The sequence below is a fragment of the Choloepus didactylus genome, chromosome 10 (genome assembly GCF_015220235.1).
Source record: "Choloepus didactylus isolate mChoDid1 chromosome 10, mChoDid1.pri, whole genome shotgun sequence".
Taxonomy (NCBI): Eukaryota; Metazoa; Chordata; class Mammalia; order Pilosa; family Megalonychidae; genus Choloepus; species Choloepus didactylus.
Window position 1 is genome coordinate 65911186 of NC_051316.1, and position 12727 is coordinate 65923912.

Sequence of the window (12727 nt, forward strand, 5' to 3'; positions counted from 1 at the left end):
GTTGTATTTTACCACTGTTTGTTATTGTTATAAACAAAATGCTCTTTAAATAGGTTTATTCTTGTAACTGTTATTTGGCTACACTGAATTGGTTGTGCTTCTAAGAAATATTTAATACTTAGATAAAGCTGAAAATGCACAAATATATAAACAAAAATATTAATGTGGCTACTTATATTTCTTGCATCTGTGAAGTGACTTGTAGGAGATGTAGTGATTTACGGGAGATGATGTGATTCCCTGTACTTCTGACTTTTGCCATATGGTCAAGTAAAGAAGGCTGTCATCTTGTTATTACTGAATGACACTGCAGGTTAACATAATAACAGAGAACAAGAGATGCTCACATTCATTTATGTTACGGTAAAGTGAGTAATTGAAATAATCTGTTCACTACAAACCAGGATGTCTTGTAGTTTACACTAGCTTATCTTTGTTTAAGAACAGTATTTTTGTTTGCCAGGTTTTATAGAACTTTATATATATCTATGGACACATGATGGTCGGCTACTACTTAATGCCTTAGGGTAGAAACCTTAAGGAAATCCTTTATTTAATTCCAACTACCATAAATATCCAGAACCATAGTAGATCCAGAAATCCATCTTAAGGGCTGAATAACCAACAGGAATTATTTTCATTGGCTCATATGTCAGATTAGTTTACTAATTTGTCACTATTTTAATAATGAACCTAATGCAGTTCTAAGAGTCCTTATAGTTGTTTCCTTGTTTTAAAAGGATGTGCATGTCAAAATGGGTTTAAAAGGCAGTAATAAGATAAAAACCATTGTACAAAGAAGAAATGATACAGATAAGCAGATTATTTTAAAATAGTATATTAACATTGCACACTTCATGATGTCAAGTCTTTTTTTCAGTTTTAAAAAGCACAATCTCTTTGGTAAATTATTTTAAATGTTTGTTACTGGAGGAGGAGTATAAATGTGATTGAGCTGATTTACACCACCCAAACCAAATGATTTTAATGGTTCCACAGATGTTGATTATCTAAAATTAGCTCTATTTGGAGGCAAACTTAGGGGTCACCCTTCTAGCTCATAATTTGATGAGATGAGAACTGTTAAATATCTGTAATCAACTTGACCAGATTGATAGACTATATGCAAAATAAAAGTCAGAAGAGTTTCTTTCTCGTTATAAAAATAATATATGCCCATACATATAGAAAATTTGGGAAATATTTAAAAGTATTAAATGCAAAGAAGTTAAAAAATAAGCCCTTTTTTCTAATAATAATAGATGCTATTTATTAAGTGCTTTCTATGTGACAAACACTGTGTTAAGTGCTTTACAATCATAGACTTCTTTTATATTTACAACAATCCTGAGAATTAGTATTAGAATTAGTATTCTGTATTTCCAGATGAGGAATCAGGGTTACAGACTGTGACTTACCTTAACACAACACAACTTGTGAGGGGTGGAATAGAGAGTTAAATCTATGCTGGTTTGACTCCAAAAGCTAGACTCTTAACCATAAGTCTAAACTGCCTAATCTATGTATGGCTTGGAATTCTGCTTTTGTCACTTAATATTATGTTGTGAGCATTTTACTACATCTTAAAATGTTTCTATTAATATGTGCATGCTTTTCTATCATATGACTGACATAATTTATTTAATCGTTATTGCTTTACTAGGGACATTTAAGTTATTTCTATTGTTCTCCTTACAAATATTGGCATAAGAAATGGCCATGTTCATAAAAAAAGAAAAAAAAATAAGAGAACATTGCCACCGCGATGTTTAACAATGTTGGAAAGTATACCTTGAATAACACTTTAATAACACTTTCCATTTTCAAAGTCTTTAAATGTAGTGTCTCTGTTTTGATATTTGTCTTCCTTTTTAAACCTTATTAAAGACAAGAAATCTGACCATTTTCATGATTAAACATTAAACATTTAACAGACTTTAAAACCACAGACATTTTTAGTTGGTATGTAAAATTTTCCTGAGTTGTGCCCCAACTTAACTGGATTTTAGTCAAAGGGAAAAAAAGTAGTAATTTCTGTTGAAATCTCAAATTTATATTAGTTGCATTTGTTCATAACATGTTTTATTTATTCAAAGATATAAAGTTGATTTCATGGCTCTTTTAGTTTAAGTAATTATATTTTAGATGAAGTAATTTTATTAAGTAGCTGCTGTGATTGATAAAATAGGAATGATAATAATAATGATAATGGTAATAAATTGTTTAATACTACCTGCCAGAAATTGTGGTGTATTCTCACATTTAATACAACAGTCTGCAAGGTATGTATTACTGTTTCCATTTCAAAGATGAGAAAACTGAAGGTAAAGTAGGTTAAATATTTTGCCAGGCAAATACACCTTCTCAAAGATGTATTTACCCAAAACTACACTGCTTCTTTTTAATAATTTGAAGTGACCACTATCAAATCATTTTTTAAAAAGTGAAATTGCTTGTTTGTACAAAATATTTTTAAAAATATTTACTCTATCCTCCCCACTCCACTCTGGAATCTAACATGATAAAATATTTTTAAATATATGTATGAAAAGTATACTGTTTTGTGCAGTGATTAAAAACCCACTGAGGGAAACCAAAGAGTATAACAGGTTATGTTCCTTATTTGTTTGTAGTATTTTTTACTAAATGGAGAATAAAATTTGGGGATAGAATAATGGGATGAAATCAAAAGAATTCAATCGGAGTTCATTTTTCTTGAACTCTGTATTTTTGTAACATTAACCAGCTCTCCAATAAAGTATTTATATTGAGGAGGAACAATAGAATCTCTTTTGCAGAAATACTGGTACAACTTTTTCATATGTCTCTACTCCAGGCCAAGAGTAGGCCATGTAAGGTCTTAGGAAGATGAATTTATCATACTGTGGAATAGAAGTGATTAAAATGAAATGAGAGTCTTCATATTGTGTTGCAGATTCCTATCCCCAGGACACGACAGCCATTCAGTAAATGATTGCTGAATTAAATGAAGGGGGTTAGACTCACAAGAAAAGTGGGAGGTGCAGAAGGATAGGTAAATCAGAGGTGATGACTCAAGTTTAAGAAACAACTTGCATCTTCACCATCATAATTAAACACCCTCTATAAACTAAGTGTTAAGAATATGCAGAAATTTTATCTTGTATATTTCTAAAATATTATTTTTTAAACCATTGGTTTTCAATACATCAAAATACTTTTTCCTTTCAAGAACTTTGTTTGAAAAGTAAATATAAGTCCATATAATTTTTCACTCATTTAGAGATAGATAATTAGAACTATTTTTTACCATTGTTGCTGTATTTATAGTCCCCTGAAAATATAATGAATGTTATTGATATTGTTTATTTCAAGTTATACTAAACTATGTTGGGGGCTCAAAATTAGATTTTGCTGGAAATTAGAATTTATCTGCTTTTGCTTTTACTTTATTTACATATCTTCTGTAAATTCATTGCAAAATGTTAAAAAACAAAAATTTCCCCTTATTTTGTAGTAATTGAATATTCCTTGTATTTTGGTTCTTTACTCCAGTTCTTCATTTCCCATATATATTTGAATAACTTTTCTTCAGAGGGCTTATAGAAAACTGGGAAGGGCAGAAAATCCTGAATTTGAATCCTAGTTCAAACCAGGAAAGGTTTACCTGTATGTGTTAAGTTCAGAGCCTCCATTTCCTGTTCTGGGGAGATGATTATTGGATCTACTTACTTCACAAGTTATTGAGGTGATCAAGAGAGAGTATGTTTATGAAGCTATTTGGTAAATGGTAAAATGTACTTTACAACAGGAGTAGTGATTTTTATTAGTTATTGAAGATCTGAATCAGATATCCAGTCCTCCAAGAAATTTTTGTACTTCCTGAATTAAAATTAATTGCTCTTTCCTTGATGCTCAGATTTATGGCACTTAAATCATATCTATCATTATTTATGCAAATATCTGTCTTTTCAAAAAATTTTTGAAATTCTTTAAGATCAGGAATTGTACGCTGGTATTTCTTCATCCTACAACATGAACTTTGTTTATTGAATTAAATGGGAAAAAAGTAATTATTTAACAATCTTGAAATGATTGCAATTTGAAATTGTTGAACATTTTTTTTTCGGTAAAAACTTCTTTATTATATAAACTAAGGACCACATCATTATTATAATTACATTTTTCTAATTTGGAAAAAGCAGACTCAGAATATTGTGCATTTAGTCAGTTTTTCATATGATTATTGAATATTGAAGAAAATATTGTTATTAATATAGTTTCTGTATGTATGTATTTTAGGCTTTTTTTGTAAATTGTTTTCCTCTGGAAATATAAAAACCCTTGCCTGGAAATACCAAGTCAGGACACAATTTGGGTTACTGCCTGAATCTGTGCTCCCCAAATTGCAGTTTTGTGACCCCATATAAATGCCTTTATTGCCTTGCAGCTTAGTTTGTTATTTCTCAGTTGACAGCTTAGAGTTGGGTTGCTTTCTGTAGAATTTTAACTTATTTTAACCTTCTTTGTCTTTTGCATTTCAGAATTATTTAGAAATTAAGTACTTTCAATTTATTTTGTCCTTGTTCTAAAGTAATTTTATTTTCATAAGTTATGAAAGATGAAAATATAATAGATTATATATTTGGTTTTTAGAATAAATTGTACTCTTTTGTTTAGGTAATTGAATTGGAAAATAGGATAAAATCTTTTGATAAAATGTCAAGAAAATTAAAAGAAGAGAATAAAAAGTTAATGAACGAAAATGATTTCCTGAAATCACTCTTAAAACAGCAGCAAGAAGGTGCAGAAACCAGAGAAAAAGAACTGGAACAGCTAGTAAAGAGGAATGAAGATGTAGAAAAAGAGAAATCTGAACTTCAAGTAAAAATCAGTAAGCTGGAGAGAGAAGTCACTTCCCTAAGGAGACAAGTGGCAGAAGCTAATAGGTTGAAAAATGAAAATGAAGAGCCGATGAATCTAATGGAGAAACTACAGCATACAGCAGACAAAGCTAAATCTGAGATGGGCACCACGAAAGTGAGATCTGGACAATACAATTGTAAGACAACCACGACCAAGGTTAAATTTAAAGCTGCCAAGAAGAAGTTCTCTGTGGGTCATCACCACACTGTTCTCAATCATTCCATCAAGGTTATGAGCAATGTGTTTGAGAACCTTGGTAAGGATGGCTGGGAGGATGTGAGTGAAAGCAGGTAAGGGCTCTCATTAACTTAGTTCTGTGGTGGGGACACTGTGCATATGTAAAGCACTGGCAAGGAGATTGAATTTCAACTACTGTCAATTTGGTATTCAGAAAAAATACTGTCAGATCCTTTGAAATATCTTGGGAGGTCTTGTTCTGAGCTTATTGACTAAAATTTGCATGCAAAATTAGCCACAACTGCATGAGTATTTGAATAGGTGCCAGGAAACCCAAAAGAAGGCAATGCTTGATTTCTTCCAGTGATGCTATTTTCATGCAGTCATGAGGCTTGAAATTGACAGTTTGGCAGGTTGATTTAATTTGCTGGCCCTTTGCATATTCACCATTGACAGCTAAGGATTCCCAGGCAAGCTTACTAAGTCGGTTTAGTTATCTTGTGACATGTCCACCTGGGAGGAGAAACATTTTTCCCCCTTAATTTAGTTAGATAAATTTTGAATGACCCATTTCAGCTTGTTACCAGATGTCTACAAGCTGTTTAACATCCTTTAAATTAAGAACCATCTTCACTAATTATTTCATGTATGTATTATGCAAAGTCATTGTACTAACTTTAATTGAATGGTGGTTAAAAATTAGTTCTTTAATGTTATAGCTCTGCAGATTCCTAGTCTTAAGTTATATAACCCCTAGTGAATAGCTACAGGAGAATACTAAAAATCTATAATATTTCTTTCCCTTATCCCTAGTTTTACATTCTGATACATACTTGAAGCACATCAGTAAAACCACAAAGACAAATGAAAGATGGAACACCTCTTTTTAAACCTAGACACCAGGGAAGTTCAGTGCTGCCAAAATTGATAAAAGACAGTTTGCCATAATTTTTAAAATTTTGCCTTGTTTTATAATGGCATATATTTCATTTAATTTTTCCTAGGTTTTTTTTTTTTTAATCCCAAAAAGTGGTTCTGTTTTAGAGTCTAGTTGCCTCTGGATAGTTTTTCATCATAGATGCAGAACTGAAAATTATCTTAAAACATATTAGAATCACCTGGGGATCTTATAATCAAAGCCCAGGCCAAAGTCCAGACCATCTGCTATAGAGGCTTCAATATTTTTGTTTAATAATTCATTTTTATTGAGATATATTCACATACCATGCAGTCATACAAAGCATACAGTCAGTTGTTCACAGTACCATTATATAGTTGTGCATTCATCACCAAAATTAATTTTGAACATTTTCATTACCACACACACAAAAATAATAAGAATAAAAATTAAAGTGAAAAAGAACAATTAAAGTCAAAAAGAACACTGGGTGCCTTTTTTTTTCTGCCCCATTTTTCTACTCCTCCGTCCATACACTGGACAAAGGGGAGTGTGGTCCATATGGCTTTTTCAGTATTTTTTGAAGCTCCCCACAACTCCATTGTGAGGATGGTTCCCAAACCACTGTCTTAAAGGATCATCAGGTTAAGCTCCTTGTCCTTAGGCAAGTAGATAAACCCAAAAAACAAATTTACTGAAAGTGCAGAAGAAGAACCAAATTATGCATTCACATTTTTCTGTAACTTCTTTTGAGGGTTCCTCTTCTCTGCTTCCCTCAAAAGCATTAGAGATAAACTATTTAATTTAAAACCCTAAGCATTTATATTTTCAAGAAGATTTTAGTTTCTTACTAATTATATCTCAGCCTTTTGTTACTACTACATTCTTAATTGTTGGTAAACAGTGATGTAGTTTCCTCATGTGTGAGGATGTATGTATGAGTAAATACATGAAAGTTACATAAAATAGTTCGAACTTCTTCATATTCATGCACGTGCACAAGGGTTCCATATTTTGGGAGATGTATCAGATGTCCTTAAAACATAGGATTGTCATTCAAACTATTTAGCAGTGAAACTTTATTGTACACTGTGAGGATGGTATTATATTTCCAACCTGACAGAATACTCACAGGAATCACTCAGCTGCAAAGAATTCTCAAACAATTAGAAATCAGAGAGTGGAAGTTCAGGGATGTCAGAATGTTCTGCTTCTTTTAGGCTTCTCATAGTCTGAAATATAAAAAAGTTACTTGGATACTGAGAAAAATAGAACTTAGTCTTTATAAAATACCAGATTATATAATTATTACCTTATTAGCATTTATTCCCCATAATTGAATGGTATTGAAAAGACCATACCCATGTAGTGATGGGTGATAATCAGGTGTTGTTCTACTTTGAAAAAGAAAACCAGAATTACTCTATCCCTATCAAATTAAAGAAAGAGAAAGTGAAATGTGTAGAGAAAAGCACAGACATTGTAATTTATTAAGTACATTATGATTTCTATTTGTTTCCTTTTATCATTAAATTCTTTAATTTAATTGTCAAAAGAGTGACTGCCTGGTTACTTTCCCCAAACCCATCATAAGCGTTCATAATTCCATGTCTTTATTACAGCTGACTTAGAAAATATTTCTCTTTTCCTATCAGTGTTTTTATTCTCATCCAAATTATTTTAAAAGACACTGATCCACCTTGAATTTCCCTCTAAATTTTGTATTAGTAGTATCATGTCATTTTGATAAACTCAGTTCTAAAACCTTTTCTCTCTTTTCTATTTTCACTTATAATGTAGTGTGTTCATTCACATCACCACCTTTTGTAAACAGTTGCTTCCAACTCTACCATTATTTAGAGAATAGTAGAGGTTGGGATCATGGATCTATAGCCGAACTGCCATTGTCCAAATTCTGACTCTTAACATTTTCTACCTGTTTGACCATAGGCATGTTACTTGACAGTCTGTGCCTCACTTTCCTCACCTGTAAAATGGCTATAATGAGAGGACCAGATTCATAGATGTATTGTGAGATAAAATAGTGCCTAATACATATGAAATACTACATGAGTCTTTACCATTATTATTTTAATAAAGAGTCATTGTCTCTGCCCACCCCTGCCCTTGGAATAGTTGTAAATGTGGAGAAATGTTATTTACTTTCTGTCAGAGTGATGGCCAGGGATACTAAAAATCCTGCATGAAACAGGATTGTCTCACATAACAAATACTTATCTTCCCCAGATTGCCAGTTAAGTTTTTTTTAAGCCTACAATTTGTTGCTGTTTATAGACTCTCTACAGATGGATACCCCATATATATTTCATAGTAAACTTGATTAAACTAAAACAATTTAATTCAAACAGATTTTAAATTTATCCAGATTTCATCTTTAGGGCTAATGGAACGATTAGTTTTATAATTACAAAGAGTTTTAATCTTGAAAAATTTTATATTCTTCTTATGCTTTTAATGACCTGTACATTTACTAAACTCCCTTCGACATCCTGATTCTTCTGCATTCTCCATTAAATTTATCCAAAATAGGTGTGTCCATAACTTTTTCTTTTTTTAATGTAATTTTATTGAAATATATTCACATGCCATACAATTATCCAAAGTGTACAATTGTTCACAGTTTATCATATAGTTGTGCATTCAACACCACATTCAATTTTTGAACATTTTCATTAGTACGAAAAATAAAAATGAAAATAAGAATAAAAGTAAAAGAGAACACTCAAAACATCCCATATCCCTCCCCCATTTACTTTTTAAAAAAAATTTTTGATTGAAATATATTCATATACCATACAATCATTCGGAGTGTCAAACAGTTGTTCACAGTATCATCAGATAGTAGTGCATTCATCACCACAATCAATTTTTAAACATTTTCATTACTCAAAAAAATAAAAATAAGAATAAAAATAAAGGTAAAAAAAAAGACCAAAATGTCCCATACCCCTCTCCTCCATCTTATTCATTTACTTTTTGCGCCTGTTTTTCTGCTCGTTTGTCCGTATACTGAGTAAAGGGAGTGTCAGCCATAAAGTTTTCACAATCACATGGTCACACCATATAAGCTATATAGTTTCACAGTCTCCTTCAAGAATCAAGGATACTGGATTACAGTTCAGCAGTTTCAGATATTTTCTTCTAACTACTCTAATAAATTAAAAACCAAAAAGGGGTAGCTACATAATGCGTAAGAGCTACCTCCAGAATGACCTCTCGACTCCATTTGAAATCTCTCAGCCAGTGAAACTTTATTTTGTTTCAATTCTCTTCCCCCTTTTGGTCCAGAAGGCTTTTTCAATCACATGATTCCAGGTCCAGGCTCACCCCCAGGAGTCATGTTCCACATTACCAAGGAGATTTACACCCCTGGGAGTCACATCTCACTTGTGCGGGGGGGGGCAGTGAGTTTACCTGCAGAGTTGGCTTAGAGAGAGAGACCATATCTGGGGGTGACTCTTAGGCACAATTATAAGTAGGCTTAGCCTCTGTTTGTAGTAACAAGCTTCATAAGGGCAAGCCCCGAGATCAAGTGATCAGCTTACTAAGCTGGTGGTCCCCAGTGCTTGTGAGAATACCAGGAATTCCCCAGCAGGGGAAGTTAAGTATTTCCACATTTTTCCCCAGTCCCTCAAGAGGGCTTTGCAAATACGTTTTATTCTCTGCCAAAATTACTCTGGGTTGTATCAGGGCTTCATGCTAACCTGTACAAACCAACAAGATCTCACTCCTAGTCAAGGTTCCAAATAATTACGGCATATGAGTAAACTGACCATACAAGTTATATAATGTGCTACAGAAAATATAAATTTTGCATCATATAACCATCTCTTCCTTTGGTTCCACACAGAAGCCAAAGTTTTAAAACATGGTAAATATCATCCTCTACCCTTTAGTCTGATCTACCCCAATCTCAAGCAAGTTCATTTCGTTCATATCTCCAATCAAAGTCTGATCTCCTTTTCAGTTTCTTTAACAGTTGATTAATGGGGCCATGCCAACACTCACAGCTGCCAAACTCTGGCTTTGAGTCCCCAGTTCCACACAGACACCCAAAGCTCCAGGGACTGACCATATCATACACAAACAGCTCAGAATCTCAAAATTTAGAAATAGCTGTTAAAACTCATGAATAGATGTGACTGCTGTAAGAGCTTACAATCTAGGAACCTTTACATAAGGCTTCCCTTTATAACTCGTGCACCCAGATTCAATTCTCAGAGTTTGCACATCATTATTAGTCCATATTAGTGGGGCGGTATAATGTCTGTATTTTTATTTCTGGCTTATTTCACTGCTATCCTCATGGACCATTCACTTGTGCATAACTTACGACTTCATTCCTTCTTGCTGCTCCTTCATGCAAAAACATTGTTATATTTGTGTATTTAATCACAGTCATTGACTACTGTAGGTTTCACTAAGTTATGTAGTCCCAATCTTTATCTTCTATCTTTTCTTTGGTGTCATACAGACCCCTAACCCTTCTCTTTCAACCGTATTCACAGTCATCTTTTCTCAGTATACTTACAGTATTGTGCTGCCATCACACAGCATTGTGCTTTCCATTTCTTTCCAATCAATCCTCTAGAACATTCTATACTCCTTCAACATCAAATGTCCGATCTCTACCCTCTTTCTATCTCCTGATATCTTCATTTTTACATTCTTCTCCAAACCTCTCTCCTTTCTTTTCCTATATGTCTGTAGCAGTCCCTTTAGTGTTTCCCATAGAAGAGGTCTCCTGTTCATGAACTCTCTCAGTGTCTATCTGTAAATATTTTAAACTCTCCCTCATTTTTGAAGAGCAGTTTTGCCAGATATAGGATTCTTGGTTGGCAGTTTTTCTCTTTCAGTATCTTGAATATGTCATACCATTGCCTTCTCACCTCCATGGTTTCTGCTGAGAGATCCACACTTGGTCTTACTGAGCTTTCCTTGTATGTTATGGATCACTTTTGTCTTGCTGCTTTCAGAATTCTCTTTTTGTCTTTGACATCTGACAGTCTGATTAGTAACTGTCTTGGAGTAGGTCTATTTGGATCAGTTCTGTTTGGGATATGCTGTGCTTCTTGGACCTGTAATTTTATGTCTTTCATAAGAGTTGGGAAATTTTCATTTATTATTTCCCCTATTATTCTTTCTGCCACTTTTCTCTTCTGCTGGGACACCTATAACACATATATTCGTGTACTTCATGTTGTAATTCAGTTCCCGGAGACTCTAATCATATTTTTCCATTCTTTTCTCTGTCCCTGTCTGATCCTTTGTTTGCAGGATTTCAGATGTCCTGTCCTCCAGCTCACTGATCTTTTCTTCTGCCTCTCCAAGTCTGCAGTTATATGTCTCCATTGTGTTTTTCATCTCTTCTATTGTGTCTTTCATTCCCATAAGTTCTGCCATTTGTTTTTTCAAGCTTATGAATTCTTCCTTAAGATCACCCAGTGTCTTCTTTATATCTTTCATCTCTTTTGTCACATTCTCTCTCACCTCATGGATTTGATTTAAAAGGTTTGTTTGAAAATCTATAATTAGTTGTTTCAACTCCTGAATCTAGTTAAAATGATAGTTTCTTCCTTTGACTGGGCCATATCTTCCCTTTCCTGATGTGGTTCATGATTTTTTGCTGTCTAGGTGTCTGACTTTCTTGATTGGTTTATCCTGGAGGTTGTTTTCTCTCTTTTTCCTAAGGTTTTCTTGTAGGTTGACTTTTATCTCTATCTTTCTTTTTTTTCTCCCTGGCCAGTTTTCAGGTTGGCTCTGCCTCCCAGTTCCATCCCCGCTCCCCCCCAAATTAGATGTCCACTGTGGCCTGCCACAGGGATGGGAGGTAGGCACCACGCACCTCAGCAAGTTCACTGTGTGTGGTAATACAAATCTGCTGGCTTCCAGTGGTGCTCTATATTCCACCAGCTAGCAAGACCTGGGTTTGTTTGGGGGCCCTGCTTTAACAGTTGAGTCATCCCTATTTCTCAGCCAAAACAGGGCTGGGTTTCCATACAGGGCATGTAGACCAGCTCTTGTCCTCCTAAGAAAGGGTCTGAAGCATCTTTTAAAAAGTATTTTCTTCCCTTGCACTTTCTGAACTGTCCAGCAGATGGTGCTGTTCAGCAACCTAATCATCCTCAGAGGCTGCTTTACCTCCGAGCACAGGCTTTGTATGACCCAGCTGTGCTGAAACTGCAGGATTCCAATATCTTCACTTTGCTGGCCCAAATCCGGCTCAGTGTGGGATTCCACCTGTCGCAAAATATTCCCTCAGCCAACCCAGGACTCAAGCTATCTCCAAGGCAAGGAAATGGCCACTGGCTGCTGCTTCCCTCAAGGTTCAGGGAAAGGCTTTCAGACCCAGGGCTGAAAATGCAGTTTCTGTTCACGTTTTGTGTCTCTTTGTCCCTCACTGATCTGGGTCTTGAAATCTCCTCCCCTATCCACCAGGTCTTCAAACAGTGAGGCTGTTTTTCACTGCTGTGAGATTTTAAAATCTGTGTCCCTGATGGGAGGGTTCCAGCCTGCCATTTCTGTGCCTTTCCCACATGGAAACCGAGTGAGGGGGAGGGGAGATGACCAGCTGGTCTGGGATGGAAAATTCCTGCCTGATATTTCTTCTCTTTCTTCAGTTCGGCATTTGCAGGGTCTTTCTCCAGTGTGTATCCTCCTCCAGAGTTTCAAACAATTCAGAATTGTCCTTTTTTTCATTGAATCTCTGGAGAGAAGTTTTCAGTA

At 34.5% G+C, this 12727-nt stretch overlaps 1 protein-coding gene across 1 annotated transcript in view; it reads left to right on the top strand.

Moving 5' to 3' along the window:
• The window catches only part of CNTLN (centlein), a 421047-nt gene that overhangs the window by 260544 nt on the left and 147776 nt on the right, over positions 1 to 12727 (top strand). The window contains 1 exon segment of the mRNA XM_037797049.1: positions 4660 to 5195. Within this exon segment, the coding sequence (XP_037652977.1) occupies positions 4660 to 5195 (536 nt within the window).